Source organism: Achroia grisella, unplaced genomic scaffold (assembly GCF_030625045.1).
Source record: "Achroia grisella isolate CSIRO2021 unplaced genomic scaffold, CSIRO_AGI_Agris_v1 utg754, whole genome shotgun sequence".
Classification (NCBI taxonomy): domain Eukaryota; kingdom Metazoa; phylum Arthropoda; class Insecta; order Lepidoptera; family Pyralidae; genus Achroia; species Achroia grisella.
In genome coordinates this window covers 163,402-188,863 of record NW_026713011.1, presented here as the reverse complement: position 1 = coordinate 188,863, position 25,462 = coordinate 163,402, and the positions used below count along the sequence as shown (strand labels likewise).

The window sequence follows — 25,462 nt, the reverse complement described above, 5'->3', positions numbered from 1 at the left end:
GTAAAACAAAACATCATCGGTGTTCCATGCGTGACGTTCCAAATTTGAATTTTATAATTTTACTTTTAAATGCATTATCTGGCTATTTGTGATCACAACCAAATGCAATTGGAAATGTTTATATAATATCAATGCGTTTTATATAGCAATTTTTTATATCACGTAAGTTCTAAGATCTCCAAACGGTTATTTTTTTAAGGAAATAGAGAGGTATATTGCAGTGAATTCTCCAAGTTGGCTGCATATCTAAAACATGTTAGTTCGATATCTAAAACTTGAATCTCAGATTACGTGAGTTAAAAGCACTTTGCTGACGTCTGACGTAATACCTTGACGTGACAGATTTTATCGATTGTCCGCCATTAAAATTCAAAGCTGTATGTTAAACTGCTTTAGGCATACAGTTACAAGTGTCACTCGAGAAATTGTAGGATTTATAGCTTTTGTCTATATTAATCGTATTTATTACTGTCATCGTCATAATAAACTAAAACTCAGGATGAGTTTAGAATTGTCATAAAAATCAAATCTACCGGGAAATTCTTTGCAAATCGTGTTTAAAACAATATCAAATTCAAAATGTATTTGAGTATACTGTGTGTATAAAATTAGATTTTAAAGAATTTTGCGTGAATATAAACTGCCAATGGAAATGAAAATTGCCAAATACAATTCCTGTACAACTCGTGTTAAAAATTGAAATCAGCAGTTACATATATAATAAGTTTGAGTATAGAATTATAATAGACAGCAACTGTACGGGAACTTCTGTACAAATCATGTTATAATTCGAAATCAGTTACGTACAAAATAAGTTTGAATTTAGAACTATATTAGACATCAAACGTACTAACGTAATTTATGTAAAAATCCGGTTCAAAACTGAAAATTAAATTCGAAATGAATTTGAATTTAGAATTGTAATAGAAATTATTTTGACAAAAAATCTGTACAAATCAATGTTTATCAATGCGTGCTATACCTACTTTTTCGGGGATCAGTATCATCGTATAAAAATAACTCTGCTTCGAGAGCCAAGTTCAATGTCCTGGGATATGTATAAATAAAATAAATAAACCCGACGTTTTATTTCTCCATAAATTTGGTAGTAAATGCATTTTGTGAAATGTCATTTGGAGATTTTTTGCTCGAAGAGTCGACGCTGTGGAGTGTTTGGGCATGGACAAAGTGGCATTGATTTGCGTTTTATTTGTCACACTGCTTTTATTATCTGAGTTTCTTAAACACAAGCATATTTTTTATTATAACTGTATCAGATATATGATATCAGAGGTATCAATTTAGATAATTCTTTCGAGGAAATATCATTAAATTATACAGAATTACTGAACACATTCGTAACACACCACTACTATTACATACTACTTAAATTATTGTTATTTATTGGTCGATTATTTTAAATAAATGGACTTAACAGAATATAAATGAATATAGAAATAAAAATTGAACAAAATAAATAAAAGTAAATTCTTAGCTCAGAATCTATTAAAACACACAAAGTGCTAAATATATATAATCATTAATTTATAGGTTATATACTTACGTCGCTTAAATACTGGCCATCGAGAAGAAATTTAAAAATAATTTCTGATCACTTTTTTATTCTGTGGTTTAATATTAGAATGCCATAATCTTGTTTGAAATTTATTGACCACTTAAGCGCTTAACTTAAAAGAAAAAGAAAATATAAACATTTATTTCGGTATCGGAGGCGTGGTGATATGATCGTATCGGTAATATTATGGATTTGGAATTGTTTCATATATTATGCAAATTATAAGTTTGATATTATCGCAAAAGGCGACTTGTTACGTAATGTACACGTGACCCGGCCTGGTTTCGCATGGGCATACTGTGGTCGTATATATATGCGTGTATTATGTATAGAGTATGTAAGTTTCCCGAAGGAGGTGAAGGGGATTGATGACCCCCAATGTCTCCCGTCATTATGACGAGTTAATAAAAAAATATTAAACATTTTTTTTTCGAGTCTAGCAATAGTTTGTGTTATTGACATGTGTTTTACCGTAGACAATTAATTAAAATATATATATATATATATAAATTCTTTGAAATTTTCATAATACGGAGGGCATATATTATGTTAACGTATATAAAACTTAAAAAAGTTATAAGCACAATAAAAGGCACGAACCACTAGCAATAAATAAGAAATCACTTATCGAAATCACATATCAGTAAGCTAGTCAATATTGTCATACAAATACAAATACAAATACAAATACAAATATCTTTATTTTGCCTGAAAAGTGGTTTACAGGATTTTAAAAATTATAATTTATGTATCACACTTTTCACCAGAAACTGGCATGCAAAATTAACAGTGTCCATTTATTATTATAAGATTGTACATATTTCTCAGTTTCATTTTTATTTTCTTCATTATTAAATTAAATTTAAATTTCTGGGCAAAGTATAACTACCTACTTCATGAATTAAAGTACTCATCAACAGAGTAAAAACACTTATTGATCAGCCATCTTTTTAACTCTCTCTTGAACATATTTATCGGTAGTATTTTTATATCATGCCGCAACTTATTGTAAATTTTTATTGACATACAATAAATTTCTGCTATACAAGTTTGTAGTATTGTATGGGAGAATGAGATTATTTGGATTCAAAAAATTACAGTATTCACCTTTTTTCTAAATAATTTGATATGCATTCTTACAAATATGCACACTTCGTAGATATATTGACATGGAACAGTTAATACATTTAAATCTTTGTACAGTGGTCGGCAAGATATACGTATGTCAACATTACATATTGCTCTGATGCATTGTTTCTGAGCTATAAGAACCTAGTTAGCATGATATGAGTTGCCCCAAATCAAAATGCCATATCTCAAAATGGAACTTACGTAGCCGTGATATGCCTGTAAGCTTGTTTTTTTATTACTAATTCTTGTTAATCGCCAGAGAGCATAGGCAAATGAATTCATTTTATTGCATATTTTATTAGTGTGATTTTCCCAAGAGCATCTATCATCCAATAGTATGCCCAAAAAAGTGATTTGAAGATTCTTTGATAGTGTTTCCAGCACAAGTTACGTAGATTAGTTGTTTACAGTGCACAGACTAACCTTGAATGGTGAAAGGTCATTCGCAGTTCACTGTATATGTAGATGTATATTGCTTAGTTTTACAGTACATATATAACTAAAATATAGTAATGTTTCGTTGAAATCATTATTTATGCTTACTTCTGCATTTCTGGAATGTTATGTTAAGGTTCCAAATTACTGATAAAAAAAATTACAAGAACTTTTTACAAAATTATGAACAAAAAACTAGCTAACTAGCGATTTAGCACTTTTAATTTATGCATTATATAAGTTACACTGAATTACGTATTCAATAGTAGATAGTACAAGATCCACCTAGTAGGGTACTAGATAGGGGTCTATGGTGGTTTATGAATTTTTAATGAAACCCGTTATAGAAGAAATCACTCGACGCTTTTATGACACGTGGAGAAAACATCACAATACTACTAGCTTCGAGTTTTCTTTTAGAGAAACGGGAAAGTTACAAGGTTTTTCTAGCCGATTCATAGCAGTTTCTATAGCTGTTTTCCCTGCTGTCTGTTTATGCGAGTAGAAACTGTTTCTAAGTAGAAACGTAGATTAAGTAATAACGTACATATATATCTTATATATAAAATTCTCGTGTCGCAATGTTAGTTACCATACTCCTTTGACCGATTTTTATGAAATTTTATATGCATATTCAGTAGGTCTGAGAATCGTCTTCTATCTATTTTTCATACTCCTAACTGATAAGGATTGTCCACCCCTTTTCCCTTCTCTCCTATATCTTTTAATAGCAACTTTATATGGCAAAACAACGTTTGCAGGATTAGCTAATATATACCGTATATGATACCTCACTGCACTTTAATAGAGTGGCTCACTTTAATTAATATACCTGAAAGAAAATGAAAAGATTAATTCTTATTTAAAAAACTAAAAACTTATAATTGTTTTATATTGATATTGATAATTTTATTTTCCAATTCTACATAGAATTAAAATATAAAATTGTAATTTACTTTTTATTGTAAAATGTTCAAATTAATAAATTTAAAACTTAATCGAATAAAGGATCTAATTTGTTACATATTTTATTTCTATTAGAAACATGAAAAATTTTACCACTCATTACGAATTACAACTGAAATTTCAAAGATCACGTTCTGGCTGGCTACTTATCAGATTCCAAATTTAAAATTTAAAATGTTGTTTATTATTGAATTGAAATTTAAATAATTCATTAGTGGCTTACTAAATATTGAGATTATATTTAATTGCTAACCACCGCACCCAAAGATGCCTAATGTAGAAAAATTTGAATAATCGAAATGCATAAACGGTCGGAAGTGTCCTATATGAATAAATGATTTTTATTTTGAATTTGGAACATATTATTGAACACACTATCACCACTACGTTACAACTTTTACTTACTACGCACTTTTACTATTACCACAGATAAGCTACTACGCAGTAGATTATATAATTTCTTTTTTTTTACAGATCAAAGATGGCGTCCTTACTATGGTGTGTACTGGCGTGTACGCTCGCGGTGGCGCGGGCCCAATCCAATTATGGTTCGCAGGCGAACAATATAGAGTACCAGGGCGAGGGTCTCCCTGAACAGACTGTATTGGACGGAAAGGTTAGTTTTCTTCATTATTTTATACATCATCACGATTTTAATCCCAAATAGAATAGGATGAAGCATAAGCATGATGATATTTGTAGAAATAAAGGAGCTATAGTAATGTTGGTATCCCTCATACCAATCCCTTACTTAGAGGTAAATTTCGGAAACAATTAATCATTTATATTAAACACATGCACTGTCATTAATAAAATGCATATACGTAAAAGAAAACAAATAAAAAAATTACATATTACCATAAGAGAACGTTGATACTCCTGAAAAGGCAACGCATTATAATGTTTGAATGTCGTTTTGTCTGCAGTAAATTTGGCAATCTGTGGTGATATCTGGATTTGTCAATGGGAGTTCATTTGTTTATGCCTATATATTTTAGTGCAAAAGGTTTAGTTCATCTGTAAGGATCTGTCAGGTTTTGTAACACTAACAACGAGACCCGATAGTAATAATTACTGTATTATTAGGAGAGCGGTTTGACGAATAATTTGTATATATGCTGAGATGGAGTATAATATCACCGGTACCTATTGAGTGGCAAATAGTATCGTCCGTAGAAGCATGATGTAATTGAGAACAAAAATGTTACTGGGGAACACAATTCTAAAAACAAAAAAATATTCTTAGCCGCGAATTTCGATTTTTAGGACGAAATTTAAATTCAATTTTCGAACTCTATCATTGGAATGTAGTGAACAAAACAATTTTCACGTTATTTATGGCGGTAATTTCGAATTTAGAATACGAACATTGAGAAGTTTTGCAATAACAGAATCTATAGGAATTATAGCCGTAAATACGATCTATGTATTATTACTTATGTATAGAGAATATGGATTTAAGTAGGACTCTTTCGTTAACCTACAACAATAATGACTGGGTGACCACAATGTTCCGTTTTGTGGTAAGCGATTTCAACCTGTACTAAGTGAAGTGAAGCCTACCATAGACGATGATAGAAGCAGTGTCACTTTCAACTATTTTCAACCAAGTTCTTAATTGAACAATATATTTTTATGTACTTGGTACGCGATGTTATAATTATATTTTCATATTAAAGTAGGATTTATACAGCAAATTCTTGAATATATTGAGAAGTATTATTAAATAACGTAATAATTTCAGTTATGATGACATATTTTTTTAATATGAAATATTTTTTGCTTGAAATCTGACATGAAAGATTTTTAGATATGAAAATCTGTTACGACGTTTGGAGATCAACTTATTTGCTAAATAACGAATGTCACAAATTTTTATGTCGAGACATTTTTCTTTAATATTTTACCTTTATTATTATGTAAGTATTCATAATGTTTCTAAATCTACACACAATTTCATAATAGAGGCAGTTCAGAATACAAATGGCAAGAAATACACATCACTTGCATGTGTCTTAATATGCATTCTATACGAATACGCTTATACGACTTAGTGAACGGACTATAGGATATTCAAGTCTTATAAAACTGTCAAAGTAAAGTTGTGGGCATAAATGTTGATAGTATAGATAGCGCCGGGCAGTACACAGCTGGGCAAGATATTGTTATGAGTATTGGTCAACGGACAACGTGATTGATACTGCTATTACCGATAGAATAGCCTGTGGCCATGCGGCGGACACTGACATTGAATGAACTAAGCTTTCATTGTGTGCGCAGTTTAAATTAAGAACCCTAAGGAAATTATAATATTCTGTTTATATTTTTAAATATGGAATGTTAATAGGTACGTATTATTTGAAAATAAAATCATTGACAAATGTATATATTTTTAAGAATTACCGAGGTATGGAATTCATAGTTTACCTACTTTATTGAGTCACGCGAATTATTGTTTTTTTTGTGTGTGTGGCAAAAAGAGTTCGCAAAAAATTTCAAAATTAAGAACTGTCAAAAATATGGCCCAGTGTAATAAATTTTTGACAGTTCTTAATTTTGGCGGGAAATTAATTTGACACAGAGATACGAAATTACTCTAGAACATTAGCCATAGCAAATGCTAAATGAAAGACTAGTTACTTTTAGTTCATGTTTTTAATTAATTAATAAATTTACGATAATATTTTTTTTAATACGATTTTGCATAAACAATATAATGATTTTAAAATTATATGAAATTTACGTATACTTATTAGATTTTGAATTATTTATAACTATTAAGAAGATTATACTCGCCGAAGACGTTTTGCCGCCATAAATAACGCAGTTTTGACGTATTAAATTACAAAACAGAAATAGAGTAGATAGTTGCCTCGGGACGACAATTAGTATTACTCTGTGGTATTATGAAATTATTTATAGAGCTGTTTATTATTGAATCGTAGAACATTGTTCATCGTTTTTAGGGTTTTAAATACATAATTAGTGTTTGCTGGAGGAATATTGCAGTGGTTGATATGCTTTAAATTTAAATAAAAAGAATATTTAGATTGTATTGTACGTTGATTTTAATAGTGACGCCACGGAATGTTCGAGATGGAGTGTAAAAATTGTATATAAAATATCATCGATGTTCTGTGCCTGACGTTCGAAATTTGAAATTAGAATTTTTTTTTTAAAATAAAGTAAGGGCTATTTGCGATCGCAAACATGCTCCCGGCCTAACGAAGTTCCCTTAGCACTACTTAATGTTAATCGTCAAGCATAGATTACATTAGCTTATAATAGACTTATAAAGAATACAAATAGCTGCATAGTAAAAAGAAATTACAATTATTGTGTGGACTGTATTTACATAAACTTAATGTTAAAAATTATAAGTATAAGTTACAAATACAACTATTGTTCTAGTAATAGTACAAGCTTGTGTATAGGACGGTGATATTCCCCAGTGGCAGTTTTTATAATTGCAGACCGAACCAAGTTATCACTACTATTTTTGTAGACTTGAACAATTTTGCCAAGCGGCCAACAGGCTGGTGGTGTATTCTCGTCCTTAATTAAAACAACACTTCCTACTTCTAGATTATTACACTTGCCTAACCACTTAGATCTAATCTGTAGTTCAGACAAATACTGTTTATAAAATTGCTTCCAGAACATTTGTTTGAAGCGAGTAATCCTTTGAAACAATGACAATCTGTTTTCGTTAACATTACATGTATTTGGTTCTGGTAAGTCCACAATAGGCGTCCCTATGAGAAAGTGTGCCGGAGTTAAGCACGGCATATCATAATGTTCGTCGGTCAAAGGACACAGCGGACGACTATTGAGGATACCCTCAATTTGTACAAGTACAGTATTTAGCATCTCATACGTTAAGTTACTGTTACATAACTGCCTTTTGAGTAAAGTTTTTACAGATTTGATGCCTGCTTCGTAAATACCACCCATGTGGCTAGCTAAAGGCACCGTAAAATTCCATTCTATTTTATTATTGCTACAGAAATTAACAATATTACTATATGATTTATCGTTTTTGAACATTTCGTATAATACGTTCAATTCATTATGTGAACCTCTAAAATTCGTGCCGTTGTCCGACTGAATACTAGTGCATATACCTCGCCTAGATATAAAACGCTTCAATGCATTGATAAAAGAATGCGTGGACAGATCACCAACAAGTTCCAAATGAATTGCACGCGTGGCCAAACAGATTATTAGACAGATGTATCCCTTAGTGTCTTTACAATTGCGTTGCATATTACTCCGAATATTAATGGCACCACTATAATCAATGCCGACCTGCGTGAACGCACGCACTAGAGATGCTCTGGGACTCGGCAGCGAAGACATTTGTTGCTCACAAGTTTGCGCTTTAAACCTTATACACCGTACACAGCGGTGAATCACCTTTTTAACTTTGACTCTACCATTTATAGGCCAGTATCGCAGTCTTAGATTGGCAAGAGTGTTTTGTATGCCCGAGTGTAAAAGTCTGTAGTGATACTGTTCTATGATCAAGGATGTAATGTGTGACTATGACGGTAAAATGATAGGGTGTGCATGATTATATTGAACATTTGAATGTTTAATCCTTCCGCCAACACGAATAATACCTACATCGTCTAGAAAAAGATTAAGCTTTCGTAATGGGCTACTTTTAAAAGTAAATGTGTTTGTACTTTGTAAGGTTGCTAATTCTTTCCTTTCTTTACTAAAGTAATGTTCTTGTAACATTCGAATAATAAAATTATGCGAAAAATCTAACTCAGACACTGAAAGATAGTGACGGTCCTTTTCTTTACTGCGGGTATTTTTAATAATTCTAAATACGTATGACATAACTCTATTTAGTTTAGTAAAATTAGAATACTTACAAAAATAATCTAAGTATAATGTAGAAGGTATAGTTACTGTATGCGCGGTTTGTGTTTTAACTTCAATTAATTCTAAGTTACTGTCCTGTTCTGAAAGTAACTGTGGCGTAGAAATGGGCCACTCGTTGGTATCGTAGTAGATCCAATTGGGTCTATGCCACCATAAATAAGATGACAATAACTTGTTTGTTCTAATGACATGTGTGAGTAAATTTTTATGTTTTTTGTATAAATTATAATATTTGAGAAACCTTGCCTTTAATTGTAATAAACAACGGTATGCCGTATTAAATGAGTTCCCTAGATTATTATTAATTAAATTTTCATTGATTGACATGTTAACGGTGTATCGGCCACTGTTATCGACAGTTGTGGTGTTTTGAAACAACTGCTCACAGTAGAGTTGGTCAGGAGTAAATACTGGCTTACTATTTACAATCTCTTCTTGTTTCCAAAAACGTGATAAAATCTTATTATAATTATTATTAATTGAAAGTAGACTAATTTGTTGATAGTTGTGAATCATACATGTACAATAGGCTGCTTGTTTATCAATAACAAAAGTGCCAGAAATAATCCAACCGAATACAGAATTAATTAAATGTGGTAAATTTATACCCAGAGTCATGTGACCTTGTGTAATAATGGAATAAAATAATTGACAACCTATAAGTATATCAATCTCACTAGGTATGTGAAAAGTAGGATCTGCCAGTGTGCGAGCTTGTAGTTTAGGTATGTTCCAATTGTCAGTATGGACGTAAAAGTGAGGTAGAGGTACAGTAATCTTGTCCATAACTAAGCATGTGATATTGGCAATAAAATTACTCGTGCGTGATGCAATGTTTGTTTTAATACAAACATTTGATTGTTGGTGAGATGCACTGTTGCGGGTGAATATTACGATGTTGCTGGTCGAGACGATGTATTTTACAGATGATAATAAACTGACAATGTGTACATAAAAATAATGATCTTATATACTAAATAAAAGTAGGAAAATGTAAGGTGGGGTGACACAGTTTAGATACAGCAGTGCCTAGTAGACAATATTGAATTTGTCTTACTAGACATTATTAAATGCAATTATTATTTTGATGTATCTAGGTGACTGTGTCCCATAGATATTCCCCCTTGAGAGAAAAAATATATATATTACACACAAAAAAATTATAAAAGTTAACTGTAAAATTTAAGATATGCACTTTAGTAACAATAAAAATTCATTATACCCAAATAACGACGTAAATCTTCGACTGTCGTGGGTTTAGGGTACTCGTCGATTGCTTGCCATTTTTCTTGCGTTGGTTTCATCCCTTGGCTCGTTATATGATAACCAAGAAAATCTAACTCATTTTTGAAAAACTCGCATTTGCTCATATTAATTGTAATTCCATTTTCATTTAAACGAGTAAATATAATTTCTAAATGTTCGTAATGTTCCTTCTCGCTCTCGCTGGCTATCAGAATGTCATCGACAAATATAAAAATAAAGTCTAAGTCTCTGAATAGCGAATCCATGAATCTTTGGAACGTCTGACCCGCGTTTCTTAAACCGAATGGCATTCTTGTAAATTCGAAAAGTCCAAACGGAGTTATAATAGCGGTTTTTTCTGGCTCTGCAGTGGGAATGGAATGATAAGCCTTCCGTACGTCGATTTTGCTGAAGATGGATTTTCCACTAGCAATATACGAGAAATCCAATAACCTTGGAAGTGGATATCGGTCCGGTACGGTAATATTATTCAATGCGCGGTAATCACCGCATGGTCTCCATTCACCATTTTTCTTTTTTACCATGTGCAGTGGACTAGCCCATGGACTGCTTGATGGTCTGCATATGCCAATTTCTATCATGTCCTGAAATTCCTTTTTGGCAGCCTTATATTTATCTGGAGGAAGAGGACGAGCTCGAGCGCATACGGGAAATCCTTTTGTTATGATGTGATGTTTGATCTTATGCTGTACGGGAATATTCATTGATGTAGGCCTTGTGATTTTTTCATATTTTTCCAAAAGTTGCCTTATAGAGTTAGGCAGTTCGGAGTCAATGGAGCGAACAGAGGGAATGTTTGCTTTGATGAAACTTACAGGCGTTTTGAGCTCTGTAACTTTATCTATTAATCTCTTCCCGTGTATATCTACCAATAAGCGGTAGTGCTCTAGAAAATCAGCGCCTAATATAGGCATTTTGACGTCAGCAATGATGAAATTCCATTTGAAGGAACGTCGTAAACCCAAATTTAAGGTTAGTGTTTTTTCCCCGTATGTCTTTATCACGGTTCCGTTTGCGGCGAATAATTTTAATTCGCTAGCGCTCTCATTGGTCTGTGCTTGCTTTTTGATCACCGAGATATTTGCTCCGGTATCCACCAAAAATCTATAACCACTGTTAGAGTCGGTTATAGCTAGGCGGTTAAAAGGGTGAACAGCACAGAGTTACGCCGTGTTCTGTGCTGAGCCTAGTTTTACGACGGCGGTCTTTTATGGTTCCAGGAGCACGGCAGGTCACAATTATATGCCTTTTCTTTAAATCTACGATGATAATAGCAATAATTATTACTCTGTGTATGCGCTGACTGACGGCGTGAATTTGATCTAGATCGGAAATTGCTGCGTCGGTTTATGTGTCGCGATCGATTTTCGCGTAGTGCAGCAACTTCTAATTGCAGCGTCGCGAGTTGTGAAGACAGGTGTGTGACCGTATTTATGTCAGCGGTGCCTGTTGATTGCATTGTTGTATTAAATCGCATATTTTCATGTATGCGATCGGCCATTTCGCTTAATTTGTCCAGCGTCAATTGCTCAGTAACCGCTAAAACGGTTGTGACTGATGGAGGAAGCTGCCTCATCCATAATAGTCGGATGGTATCCTCATTAATTTTTCCGCAACCAGCTTCTCTCATTTTCCTCCTCAATAACTGGGACGGTTTTTGATCTCCCAGGTTCATTTCTGCGAGCAGTTTGTGGAAACGTCTTTGCTCGCTCTCCTCATAACAGTCGATCAATCTGTCTTTAATGACTGAGTATTTATTCTCTGGTGGTGGATTTGTAAGTATATCGCTGACTTGGTGGACGACCTCTTTTGGCAGTTTGGATATTACTGTATTATATTTATATTCGTCGCCTTGTTTTTGAGGTGCGATTATTGCCTCAAATTGTGCAAACCACAAACGTGGCGAGTCTGTCCAGAACTCAGGTAACCGCTCTGTGACGGTTATTGCAGCGATGTCTATACAGCTAGTGGCAGACATGCCCGGTGTACTAGGCATGTTTGTTCCTGTTAATGGCATAGGACGAGCCATTGTTGTGATGAGTAAAACAGCTGGCCAGTATTATATGGCGGTCAGTAGTATGGCAGGGTTCCTTGTTGCGCATTGTAGCCAACGATTTTTGTGCCTCTTGAATTTCCGTTCCGGTGTGACCCGCTTCTGGGAAGCCGGTGGAAATGTGCAATCGTCGGTGCGCAGGATGCCGTCAGCCAGAGATCTCTTGCTTGATCTCGTCGTTTTCCCAGGTTTCGTCTTGATCACGTCGGGCAGATCACGTCGGGCAGATCACGTCGGGCAGATCACGTCGGGGTCACCACTGTTGCGGGTGAATATTACGATGTTGCTGGTCGAGACGATGTATTTTACAGATGATAATAAACTGACAATGTGTACATAAAAATAATGATCTTATATACTAAATAAAAGTAGGAAAATGTAAGGTGGGGTGACACAGTTTAGATACAGCAGTGCCTAGTAGACAATATTGAATTTGTCTTACTAGACATTATTAAATGCAATTATTATTTTGATGTATCTAGGTGACTGTGTCCCATATGCACCAATACCTAAAATAGAATTGAGAGTACTATCCTGTTTACACTTAAGTTTGAGCGCTAACCTGCTTGTAATGAGGTTTACCTCGCTGCCGGAATCCAAGAGGGCTCGAGCAGTGTGCCACTGTCCAGTCGCATCTTGAATCCTTATGATAGCTGTAGATAACAGTACATGTATGTTACTGTTAGTACTCGTATGAGTTGTGTGAACAACAGGAGGTCTGTTGTCAACGTGGTCACTGTATGTCGGCGTCAGTTGAGGGGTTAAGTTACAGTTGAGGGCAGGCACAGTGGGCACGGAGGCCGCGGGCGCTGTCATAGTGGGTGCTGCAGGTGCAGGCGGTAAAATTGCTACAGGTGCAGGCGTAGATGGTTGTTCAATATTATTAGATTGAGAAATTAATGAGTTAACTAATATCGGACGGCTTTGCATATGCAACATAGTATGATGTCGGCCACGACAAGTAAGACATTTATGTTTTGAACATCTATGATTAAACTTATAAGGCTTTAAACAATTGAAGCAAAGTGTATTAGTTTTAACATACTCGTTACGTTGCACCGGAGACAATTGCATGAACTGTGGACATTTATGTAGAAAGTGTTCACCTTTACACATAACACACACACTATCGCAGGTAATGACAGATGCGTTATACGATACCTTAGGTTTTGAAGTAGTTTGAGGCTTGCTATCACTTCCTTTGTCATTAATAAGATCACATGACGTCATTCGCAAATTCAAGAATTGTAACAGCTCCTTAAGTGTAGGTAGATTGTTATCCTTTCTGCTCAGTTCCCACGATGTACGTAATGAACTGTCCAGCTTCTGAGTGATTAAGAATACTAACAGGACATCCCAGCTATCCGTGTTAATATCCAGAGCATTTAGAGAATCTAGGCTTTGTTGTAAGATGTTAAGGAACTCTTTTAAATTATTTCGAGTGATAGTTATGTGATTGAGAAATGATTTTAAATGTGTGTTTACTACGATAACTTTGTTCTCATACCTGGTAATCAATATGTCCATAGCTTTTTGAAAATTGTCGTCAGAAATAAACAATGCGCTTACTAAACCAGCTGCCTCTCCTTTAAGCGCCGTTGTCAGGAATTGAAGGTTCCTTGCGGGTGACATGTTGCTGTGACCAATTGTCGTCATGAAGATGTTCTTGAAGGTCGGCCACTCTGATATCTATGCTTTCGAAGGTGGGTAAGGAGAGCTTGGGAAGAAGTACGTCATTACTGATGTGGCGGTCGTATGATGGGGCACTTGAAAAGCTTGATCCGCTTGTAGGCAGTCGGTGGGCATCAATAACTTTTTGTAGTGCCGCTCTTGTTGTATAATACCTAGTCTCAACCGCGCTCCGGTCCTCTTCATTTGCAGCTGACTGGTCTCCATCCTGGCTTCCATCGTCCTTCATCTCAATTAATGTCTGAAGTTCATCATACCTTTCCATTAACTTCTCAAGTTCCGCGTTGCGTGTAATATATTCGTTGATATCGAATCCTTCCTTTTGTTGTTGTACAAAATTATATATTCTAGTTATTCGTCCTTTTATTGCGTTGCGTTGTGCTTTTGTTCTAGAATATTCCTCCGCCATTTTATTACGTAATGACGATCGTATTGCAGATATATTGAATAAATATTAATTATTGTAGATATATATGTATTTCACTGAATGCACTAGTTAATCCGGCTCGAAGGACCAAAATGTTTGCTGGAGGAATATTGCAGTGGTTGATATGTTTTAAATTTAAATAAAAAGAATATTTAGATTGTATTGTACGTTGATTTTAATAGTGACGCCACGGAATGTTCGAGAAGGAGTGCAAAAATTGTATATAAAATATCATCGATGTTCTGTGCCTGACGTTCGAAATTTGAAAATTGAAATTTTATTTTTAAATAAAGTAAAGGGCTATTTGCGATCGCAAACAGTTAGTATAGTAAATACATAAAGTAGTTCTGTACGCTAGACTGTCCCCGATAGCGCTTTTTAAAGAAACTAGTAGTTCTTTTCCGGGTATTCATCTGAGTTTTTCTACCTGTCTTCGGAATACAAATTATTATACCAAATTTCGTTGAGATTCGTTCAGCCGTATGTATATGTATGTATGTAATCATGAAACAAATACAGACAGTAACATACACAAAAATCAGAAACAGATGCACACATTGGCAGTTATAATGTTACTATAGTTAGTACAAAATTGTATTATATAATATTTTATTTACCATCTACACGCTGCTCTTACTGTGATTATGGCGGTTGAAACACTGCCGAAGTATCGGCTCAATAAAAATAAATAAAGCGTGGTAAGATCTTGTGATTTGTACGTATAAACACAGATAACATATGTAATATGTTGGTATAAATAAACCGCCTCAAATTTAAAACAGTACATATTATGTATTTCCTGTTACCTCCAATATCATTAGCTCGAACTTTTATCTTCTATTTTACCCCCTTACATATAGTTTTTTCTGATAACATCTATCTATTTCCATATAACATTCAGCCGTTTCGCCACGAAAAGGTAACAAAGAGACTAGAAAGAAATGATTTCGGATTTATAATTGTACTAGCTGTACCCGCGGCTTCACATGTGTTAAATTTATAGTGTATATGTTATTCTGATGATATATTACTGTAAAGTTTCATCAAAATCCGTTCAGTAGTTTTGCGTGAAAGAGTAACAAACATCCATCCATACTCACAAACTTTCGCGTTTATATTATTATTATTAAGATGCAGATTCTAGTACGGACACATAATCGAGTATTTATATAGAATGTTGACGATGTTTCAGGTCACAAAACTGGACGATCTGAGTCCAGTAATCTTCTTGAATAGAACGAAGGCGGCCCTCAACTGTGCTGCTGGTTCAATGCAGGTATGTATTTAAAATTTAAAGTACAGGATAAGAGGCATGACATCTTAGTTTTCTGGAATGTCAATGTAATTGCTGGAGACATGGTGGATTCCAAGTTTCTGAAGACGATGTCTGGGACAGGGAGAAGTGGCGGAGAAAAACAAGGAAAGCTGACCCTACCATCATGTGGGATATATAGCTAGGAAGAGAGAGAGAGATAGTATTTTTTTTTTTTTTATGGATGATAATGGAATGGTGCACCCGCCTGCGCTAACGGTTTACGCTGGCGGGGCACCAGTGAAGGATGATAAGATGAACATGACAGTTAGCCCAACGTGACAAATTCACCGGGAATTTATCACGATGGTTTCCAGAGGGAACCGCGTGGAAGAGAGATAGTATTATAATGGAAAGGTGCATTTGCTTGCTCTAACGGTATAAGCTGGCCGCCAGTGGAGGATGATAAGATGAGTACGAGGTCAGGTTAGTTGGCAAATTCACCAGGAATTTAAAACGATAATTTCCATCGAGAAGTGCGTGGAGGTGGACATAGTACATTGCTAGCAGTTTTAGTTTAGTCCTTTTTTAAGGTTTGATGCGGGGCACCAGTTGAGGATGATCAGATGAGTATAGTCAGGTCAGTTAGCCCATCGTGACAAATTCACTAGGAATTTAACATGATAGTTTGAATGGGAACCGCGTGGAGGTTAACCTTACATGGTACATTGCTAGCAATGGATTTTTTAATCGACATTACTTGTTTGCTACTCAAAATAATAACAAAAATTGTTTTGTATTGAAAATATATAATGTTTAGACTTATATTTATGATACTAGTGATACTTATCCGGGAGAATGAATTCCTTCGGGATAAAATACAGAGGCAACTTGAAATTTACAGTTATGGGTACCCTCGACCCTCGCGACGCTTCATTGTCTATTGTTTTGCTAATTCAATAAATCAACTAGTGCGGGATATAGGAATGGTAACGGGAATTCATTTACTGTTGATACAATGACGGTTATTATGCTTAGACTCACCGCATTTTGATTAGATAATATCGTATGTGTATATACATAACATTTTATCCATAACATTTACTGCTGCAGAATTACGAGAAAATTTACTGAATTCTTTCTATATTTCTTTTACTTTAATATATAAATAAATTTGCGCTGTAAATTCCTATAAAAATTAAGTCACTCGGATTATTTTGGTTAGTTATAAGTTCGGTCAGCGGAGAATCAATCAGAAGTATATATTGACTGACTCATTTTTTTGTTGTTGACTAGAGTAACATTTGTGGTCTATAGTAATAAAGTACAGTGTACAGTGCACACTGGACTACGACGCTGTTACATGATATAGGGATTTTTTTTAAAGAAATACTCACTATGTACCATTTTGTCCTACATAATTGCTATATAAATAAATAGGACTTATTATTATCTATAAAGACTATAAGCAGATATGCTGCGTGCTTGTTATTTGTAGGTGAAGAGTTCAGCACCTCTACTGCCTTTGGGGCCGTTCAAGTATTACGTAAGCATTATGGGGGCGGGGCGAGGGGGGGGGGGGGTGTCTTTGCTTTGCCTATTTTGGATGACATGGGGGCTGGGGGAGTCTAGATGATGATGACGTCATCGGCAGTTATTTACTTTTTTACAGGAATGGCCACCTCACATTGCTAAAAGAACAATACATCAATTGGAAAATGTTTACGTAAGCATGGGGTGAGGGGGTAAGAGCTTTGCTTACTTTTGCTGATAATAGAGATGGGAGGGGGAGGGGGTGCAAATAATTGTAATAAATCTCCTTACCTAATACTTGAACGGCCTCTTTCTACAGTACACTCCTCTTCACTCTCTTGATCCTGTGAGAAGGGTCCAAGAGTTGTACTGCCATTGGATTCGGATGGTTAGAGAGACTTATTACTAATATTATTATTTCAGGTTGAATTGAAGTTCAACGAGAAATTTTACGGTATCGCGTATGCGGACTTTGATCGCCACTCGGCGTGCCAGGTGGTCGGTAAGGGAGCGCTCTCCTACAAGCTAGAGCTACCCTTGAAGGGATGTGGGACGAAACAGGTCAGTAAATATATAACTAAGTTGTATATCATTAATAGTGATAGACTTTACACTAGATACATTTTTACTTATTATGTAGTTGCGACATTGATACCGTGATTGTGCAGCTTGTATTTTTATTTATTTATTTACTAGCTACTTGCCCCGGCTTCGCACAGGTGTACATGTATTATATATATAAATTCCTAGTGAATCACTATTATCTATTAAAAAAAAACGATTCAAAATCCGTTGCGTACTTTTAAAGATTTAAGCATACTTAGGGATGGACAGATAGCGACAGCGACTTTGTTTATACTATGTAATGATAATTCTTTGTTGTACCATCATTATATGCAGATACATTGAAAAATATAACAATATATTAAAGAAAGAAGAAGGGACCGAAGGCAGTTTTGTCGCTAACGCAGTCTCTTCTAGACAACCATAAAAAAGAAAGTATTATTAAAAATAAAGTAGGCGAACATGAATGGAAGTAAGGTAACAAAATGTATAAGATATTTATTTAAATCATGGTTATAATATCTATATGTTGATACAATAGATAAACTAAGCCATTTTACTTTCATAAATTGTAAATAGATTCAATATCCGAAAATTATTTTTAAAATATCTACTTTGCTACTTTTTGATAAATTATTCAGGTACATGAACACAATCACTGATATCCCGCTTGGTATGCACCTAACTGAATGTGCAGTATGAATAAAACTGCAATATCATAAAAAATCTATTCAAAATTGCTCAATCTATTATCTGCTTAATTGAATAAACATTAATCACGTTTTGAAATCGATATTTTTTTTTTATTTGTACCCATAACCAATGTCTATTTTATTAAAATATTTATTTAAATCAGTAGAATTTATTTAAACCAGATATATTTATGTTCTTTCAGGTCTTTTCAAAATTACGTTTCGAATACCACCACTGTGTTCTAAAATCGATTCATTTGTTTTTTAATGAAAAGGCATTAAAGTATTAAAGTCGAAATTTATTTAAAACTTGTTCTTTTAGGACCCTCTACGCGTGTTCACCAATAACATAGTGGTGAGGTTCCACCCAGGTCTCGAAATGGATGGTGATGAAGTTATCACCATCGTGTGCCGTTACCCACCACCGATCGTGCCGCAGCCGATTCCCAATCCATTTATAGCAGTGTAAGTAGAATTTATTCACATTGCGCTATCTAGTCAGAGCTTGTGTTATGTGTACTAGACAACTCGTTTATGAAATGCCAAAGGGCCACAACGCAAAAAAAAAACTGAAACTATTTTTTTCAAAAAATGGTGTCTAAATCGTTATAATTTTTATATTAAAAAAAGACACCCATGATTCTAGAGCTAACACATAGATATCATAGATTCGTAAAAGAAGTAAAAATATCACAGTGAAAATTTTTATGAGCTCTCCTGTAAAATTTTCCGTTTGCTTCATGTGGCCCTTTGGCATTTAATCAGCAAACTGATTGTAATATGTACTTATATACATTTTTTGCAAATAGATACCTAATATGCCAAGACCGATACAAGAAATCATACATTAGTGCATCACCTTATTTCTAATGGTCGCGGCTTTGATTCCTTGCATATACAAATATTTCAAGTCATGAGAATCTTTGTGTGTATTGGTCTGTGTATTTTTTATGTATATTACGTATATACATATTTAAAAAAAAAGTGTATTTAACTATTTATGACAGTTGTTTAGTACCCGTTACACAAGCTCTACGTATCTCGAGACTAGAAGATAATGTCAATTGTCCAGGGTTACTATTATTATGATTATAATTAGCTTGAACTCTATTTGAGAAGCAAATGCAACTTTATGCGAATGTAGTAGTGTCTAATTTACATTTCACGGTACTCCATCGTCATCATTTCTTGCAGGACCCCGCGGAGTCCATTGCCGATTCAATCACCGTTGGCCGGCACGCATATACTGATGATCATATGCGCTATCCTATTCCTAACATTACTGCTACTGGGCCTGGGTGTGTCGTACCTCTGCCTCAGGAGACGAGCCTTGCCACCGCCGAGACGGCTGATTGACGACTCCACACCGTCAATAGCTAGCAGCATTCATAGTGAGTGAAATCTAATTATATTATATACTAGCGGTGCCCGCGGTTTCACTCCCGTTAAATTTCAATAATATTTTTTAATGGTTCATCCATTAAAAATATTATATATCCATATATATAATATTTTTATATCTATACCATTATAGTGCTACCTGCCTGCGCTAATAGTGAACGATGTCGGGTCACTAGCGAAAGATGTTGGGATGAATATGATGTCAAGCCAAGTTTGCAAATTTTCCAGGAACTAATCACGACTGTTTGAGTACATTGCTATCAATATCAGTAGCCGTTATTACTGATAATCAATAGATTCATTTTCTTAAACATTTATGAAAAAAAAAATCATTACTTTAATATCACAAAATCATTATATTAATAGCTGTGAAGATTCCTCGCGCAACATATCCACCGGCGGCGTTGAGGCAAGAAACAGTTAGTGTAGCTTCCGATACCATCCCGTCGGACTACCCCTCCGAGACACCAAGCGAAGCTGAACAAACTCACACTAATGCTGCGTTCACACTGGACGAACACTACAGTGAAGGTACGAGACTCCTCTACATATGTTCTGCACAGTTATTATAGTTTTTGACACTATTTCGTCTGACTACCCCTCCGAGATGCCGAGCGCAGCCGAACAGATCCACACCAACACTGAACAGTGCGTTCACACTAGACGAACACTACAGTGAAGGTACGAGACTCCTCTACATATGTTCTGCACAGTTATTATAGTTTTTGACACTATTTCGTCTGACTACCCCTCCGAGATGCCGAGCGCAGCCGAACAGATCCACACCAACACTGAACAGTGCGTTCACACTAGACGAACACTACAGTGAAGGTACGAGACTCCTCTACATATGTTCTGCACAGTTATTATAGTTTTTGACACTATTTCGTCTGACTACCCCTCCGAGATGCCGAGCGCAGCCGAACAGATCCACACCAACACTGAACAGTGCGTTCACACTAGACGAACACTACAGTGAAGGTACGAGACTCCTCTACATATGTTCTGCACAGTTATTATAGTTTTTGACACTATTTCGTCTGACTACCCCTCCGAGATGCCGAGCGCAGCCGAACAGATCCACACCAACACTGAACAGTGCGTTCACACTAGACGAACACTACAGTGAAGGTACGAGACTCCTCTACATATGTTCTGCAAAGTTCGTATAGTTTTTGACACTATTTCGTCAGATTACTCCGCCAAGAAAAGTTGCGAAATCAAACACAACAATGTTGGTACATAGCGTTTATACTGGACGAGTACTACAGCTAAGTACTGCTACTAACAGCATGTGATACTTCCACAGATGTTCCACAGAATTTGTTTATATTGGCAATATAAGTATGTGAATTAATTTTCAAATAAATAAACTTATGTGTAAGCACTTTTGAATGTACATTTTTAGATTCTAAGGCCCATTGGAAATTTATAATCATTCCAGAAGAATGAACGAGAAACTCGCCTGTTAAACAACAAGATGGTACAATTCTAAAGAATTTTGTACCTGTAAATATAAATGACCAAATATCATATTTTTAATCTCTTTCAGGATATGGGGAGATGCACGAGACAAGTACGTCCCACAGCCGGCTGGTGGGAGCACCACCTGCTTTCGATGTGCACGTGCGCGTGCAGCAGCCTCCAGTTCCACCTTCTCCGCCCTCTACCATCACTGCTACAGAAACCGACGGCGGCAGCATCAGGTAACTTGGAGTCGATGTCTTTTTCCTCTTTTCTAGGTAACTGGAATGCCAAAAGACAATCTGACTGAAAATGGCAAGCGTCATTTATATCTAAGGAGTTACCATGGATACCATTGTTATGTGACTTTCTAATACATTGCTATGCCTGAGAACTGAGGTGTTATCTTCTGTACCGTACATAATTTCACTCTTGTATCCAAATGGACCACAGTAAGCTGTTGTTCTACTAGAATAGGTGGGTCAGAGGTAACCCTAAAAAACCCTAAATTTACAAAGCCATCCAGCGTGCTGTATAATTCAATAAATTTCTCGAATTGCCATTAATAGGTACAGTTTAACGGAGTAAGAAGATCAAACCACAAATATTCTAAGATCATAACTTGCTGACTACAGGCAATCGCTGATGATGGAGCAGCATGAACGAGAGCGGCAGGAGTCTGTACGTACAGTGTCGCCAGGGGCTCTGCCCCTGCCGGCTCGCGCTGTACACCTTCCGCCCCCGGAAAGACCACCCCGTCCAGCGCCGTACGCCCCTCGCCAGGTATATATAATATATATTTCTAATGGTTGATAATGATGGTGGACCGGCCTGTGCTAATAGTATGTGCTGGCGGGGTATCTGTGAAGGCTGAGGATGAAGCCAGCTAAGCTAGCCCATCATTAAGAATTCACCAGGAATTAACCACAATCGTTTTAATGGGCGACCGCGTGGAGAACCCTATTAATGTGATGAGTGTAATGATATGTAGTAAATTAAACTAAAGGTTATAATAAATGTTTTATCAATAAATATTTATAAATCTTGGATCATAATCCATTCAGGATAGTTCAACTGAATATCGAGAATAATCCAAATGTAATAAATAGTAAGTCGCATCCAAAATTATTTTATATTATATTCTAAGAAATTAGATGGTTTCTTTATTGCTATGTCATGTTTCGTTGCTGAAACAATATATACATTTTGTTTCGTTCCTCGTTTACTTGATGTTTCACTTTATTAAAAACATCAATTGTATAAGTTTAATAATTTACTAAATTATGTAGTTAAGTTCATGTCATTATGCATTTGATTCAGAAAAGGTATATGTTAATTGATGATCTAAGATTTTTAACAAGTTTTTTGCATGTTACCATTGGTTTATCAACGCACAACGATTCTTTCATTTTCATTTGCACAGTTACCAATTCAAATAGTATAACTTTTATTTATAAGTGATTCGATTGTTAACATTTATGTTTTAACATCATTGAGTGCTTTGTTTATATTGGAACCAATTTTATATGGAGTTGAGCAAATTAATTAGTCTATTGATTCCATCGATAATGAATCTATTACTACTGTACATGATAGAAGGACAGCGTCGTCACCTAGTAGATTGTTGCCCCATTTCCACTTCTCTTCTCTCAAATTCTGGCCTACAAAAAAACTTTGTCGATTAATATTTCTGCCTGACTTTCTGGTGAAGGAAACACTGATAACAAAACCAAAAACTTAATACGAAAGACGTCGGTAGGCTCGCCATATTGGATTCAAAGTATATCTTACAAAATGTATGCATGTCAAATATTGCGTTCATCATGACGTCAATAAATTACAATGTCCCTGATTACTTCATTCGGAATATAATATGCGACGGTATGTTGGCTTGTTAAAATGATTTAGAGTCCAAAAGGCACTATATCGTTCTATGTGCATAGGTAACGATTCATTATTGATAAATTTTATACATCATTTGATTACAATAGCCATATGTTTATTGGCAACTGTTATATCTTATGTTGCTAATTGCTAATAGCATAAGTCATTATGATAAAATTTCGAAGTTCTACCTTTTATATATGCATATACATAAGATAGTTCCAATCAAACTAAGCACTCCATAAATGACTAACCAGGAGTGGTCGAGGCCGCCGAGATCTATAGTCTCATTGAACACCGAGATGACGGATACCCACTCCGTTACAGAGGTCACTGACCGATCTCATGCCAAGATGTTCCACATAAAGGTAATTTTAACATACCATCAAATTACTTACACTTCATAAATATATAACAATATAACACTGAAAAAAGACCAAACAATTGCCTTGCAAGATCTCTAAACTACTAGTTAGATGTTACAATTACACCCTATTTCAGATATTAAAGATAAAAGATATCCTATGTTCAACCTCGTAAAACCATATATTAAATTTCATTAAAATCTGTTCAGCAGTCCATTTGTAAAATGTCTGACAGACACAAATTTGTATTATATATGTATGGATGCAAATGGTAATGCTATTATATATATATATATTATATGACCATTTGCATATAAAATGTGTTCATATTTAGTTTTTTACTTTTTTTGAAGGTATCCAAATACGGTATTAGGATTAAAATTGATGAAAGTTGAAAAATTATGTAAAACAAACTTATTGCTATAGGTATGGGGTACCAACGTGAATATAAAAATAGTAGTCCCACGTTGGGCGCCATGTTAAAAACCATGGATTAAAGGATTAAGGATAAGAAAATAAAGGATAAGAAAAGGATTTTTTTTATTACTTCATGCTTTTTATAGTCAGGTCCAATATTACAGATATACAAGCTGCATAAGGATTGAATTTAGAATTCATTGTTATAACGACAGTAACAAATTTACGTTTAAAGCATACTTTTTATTTACTTGCTAAATGTATAGTTCCTAGTTGTCTACAGTATGTTTTTGTTTAAACGAGTAATAAACAATCAATTACATATAATTTTAACAATCTGCATATCCACAGATTATAAAATCATTCATTTGTAGTTAACACAATAATAACATGTGCTATTCCTATTAGTATGCATTACTCAATTATAACTCATACATTATATTACTACTTAGTAATCATAGTTTCTTTTAATGGTATAGAAACCACCCCCGCCACCTCCAATGATGAGCGAGCATCTGCAGACGGAGGAGCAAGAGATGTTAATGGAGAGTCTCGAACCAATTCCAGAAACACCAATTATGCCAGCCAGGTAAGCTTTTGGATTACATTCTCATCCTCATCATTCTGAACAGCCCACTGTAGTTTGTTGAACAGTCCATTGTTGGATATTGGTCTTTCCCAAGGCACAATCTTCAGCCCTTAATTTCCAGTTGTTTAAAGTACACGATTTAGTGTAGCATTATTCTATTTTAATACTGTCAGCGAAACAATTTGGTGGTATATATACCTGCAATAATCCTTTTTAAAGAATTTCACGATTTTCAATTCAGGCAGTTGAAGGTATTAGTTATTCTTGTGGTGTTTTTTTCACGAATTATTCTAACGTTGTTAGCTGCAGCTGACCTTTACAGATTCACCAATAGGAGGCATTCCAAGCCCGCGGAAAAACTTGTGGCTGAAAGATAACTCCTACCTGACGGATAGGAAATTAGTCTAAGGTTGCTGCTAGGGGTTTAAACCTTGGCACATGCTATCGTAATTTCAATCCCTGTTTGCCACGTCAGCTCTTTCGCTATTAAAATTACTCGAAAAAATGTTTTCAGGAAACCAGAAATTACGTCTCACTTAGTGGACGATGTGTTCCTTCGCACGATCACCGAGAAGAAGACCATCGAAGACATCGAGAGGCACAAGCGGCTCGTGACAGAGTACAAGCAAGTGCCACCGTCACCGCCGCAGTTCGACGTCACCATACGGAACCATACACTGCCTGAGGCGCAGTGGGAGAACTTCTCAGATATCAGCAGCGCTTCGGGAATGACGCTCACGCCGAAGATGGAGAGAGTTCCATTGTCATTGCCGCCACAGAAGTATATAGGTGAATAAGAAGTTTGACATCAATTTAAAAATATTTCTTACTAGTTTTACTCGCCCATATTGTGATTAACAGGGAT

General features: G+C 35.2%; 1 protein-coding gene across 1 annotated transcript in view; it reads left to right on the top strand.

Moving 5' to 3' along the window:
* The window catches only part of LOC131850371 (uncharacterized), a 116,207-nt gene that overhangs the window by 82,842 nt on the left and 7,903 nt on the right, over window positions 1–25,462 (top strand). Inside the window, exons 4-14 of the mRNA XM_059200589.1 lie at window positions 4,583–4,724; window positions 15,629–15,712; window positions 17,645–17,782; window positions 18,800–18,942; window positions 19,672–19,868; window positions 20,245–20,409; window positions 21,431–21,584; window positions 21,978–22,125; window positions 23,484–23,594; window positions 24,488–24,597; window positions 25,112–25,386. Of these exons, the coding sequence (XP_059056572.1) occupies window positions 4,590–4,724; window positions 15,629–15,712; window positions 17,645–17,782; window positions 18,800–18,942; window positions 19,672–19,868; window positions 20,245–20,409; window positions 21,431–21,584; window positions 21,978–22,125; window positions 23,484–23,594; window positions 24,488–24,597; window positions 25,112–25,386 (1,660 nt within the window). The 5' untranslated portion in view covers window positions 4,583–4,589. The remainder of the gene's footprint in view (window positions 1–4,582; window positions 4,725–15,628; window positions 15,713–17,644; window positions 17,783–18,799; window positions 18,943–19,671; window positions 19,869–20,244; window positions 20,410–21,430; window positions 21,585–21,977; window positions 22,126–23,483; window positions 23,595–24,487; window positions 24,598–25,111; window positions 25,387–25,462) is intronic.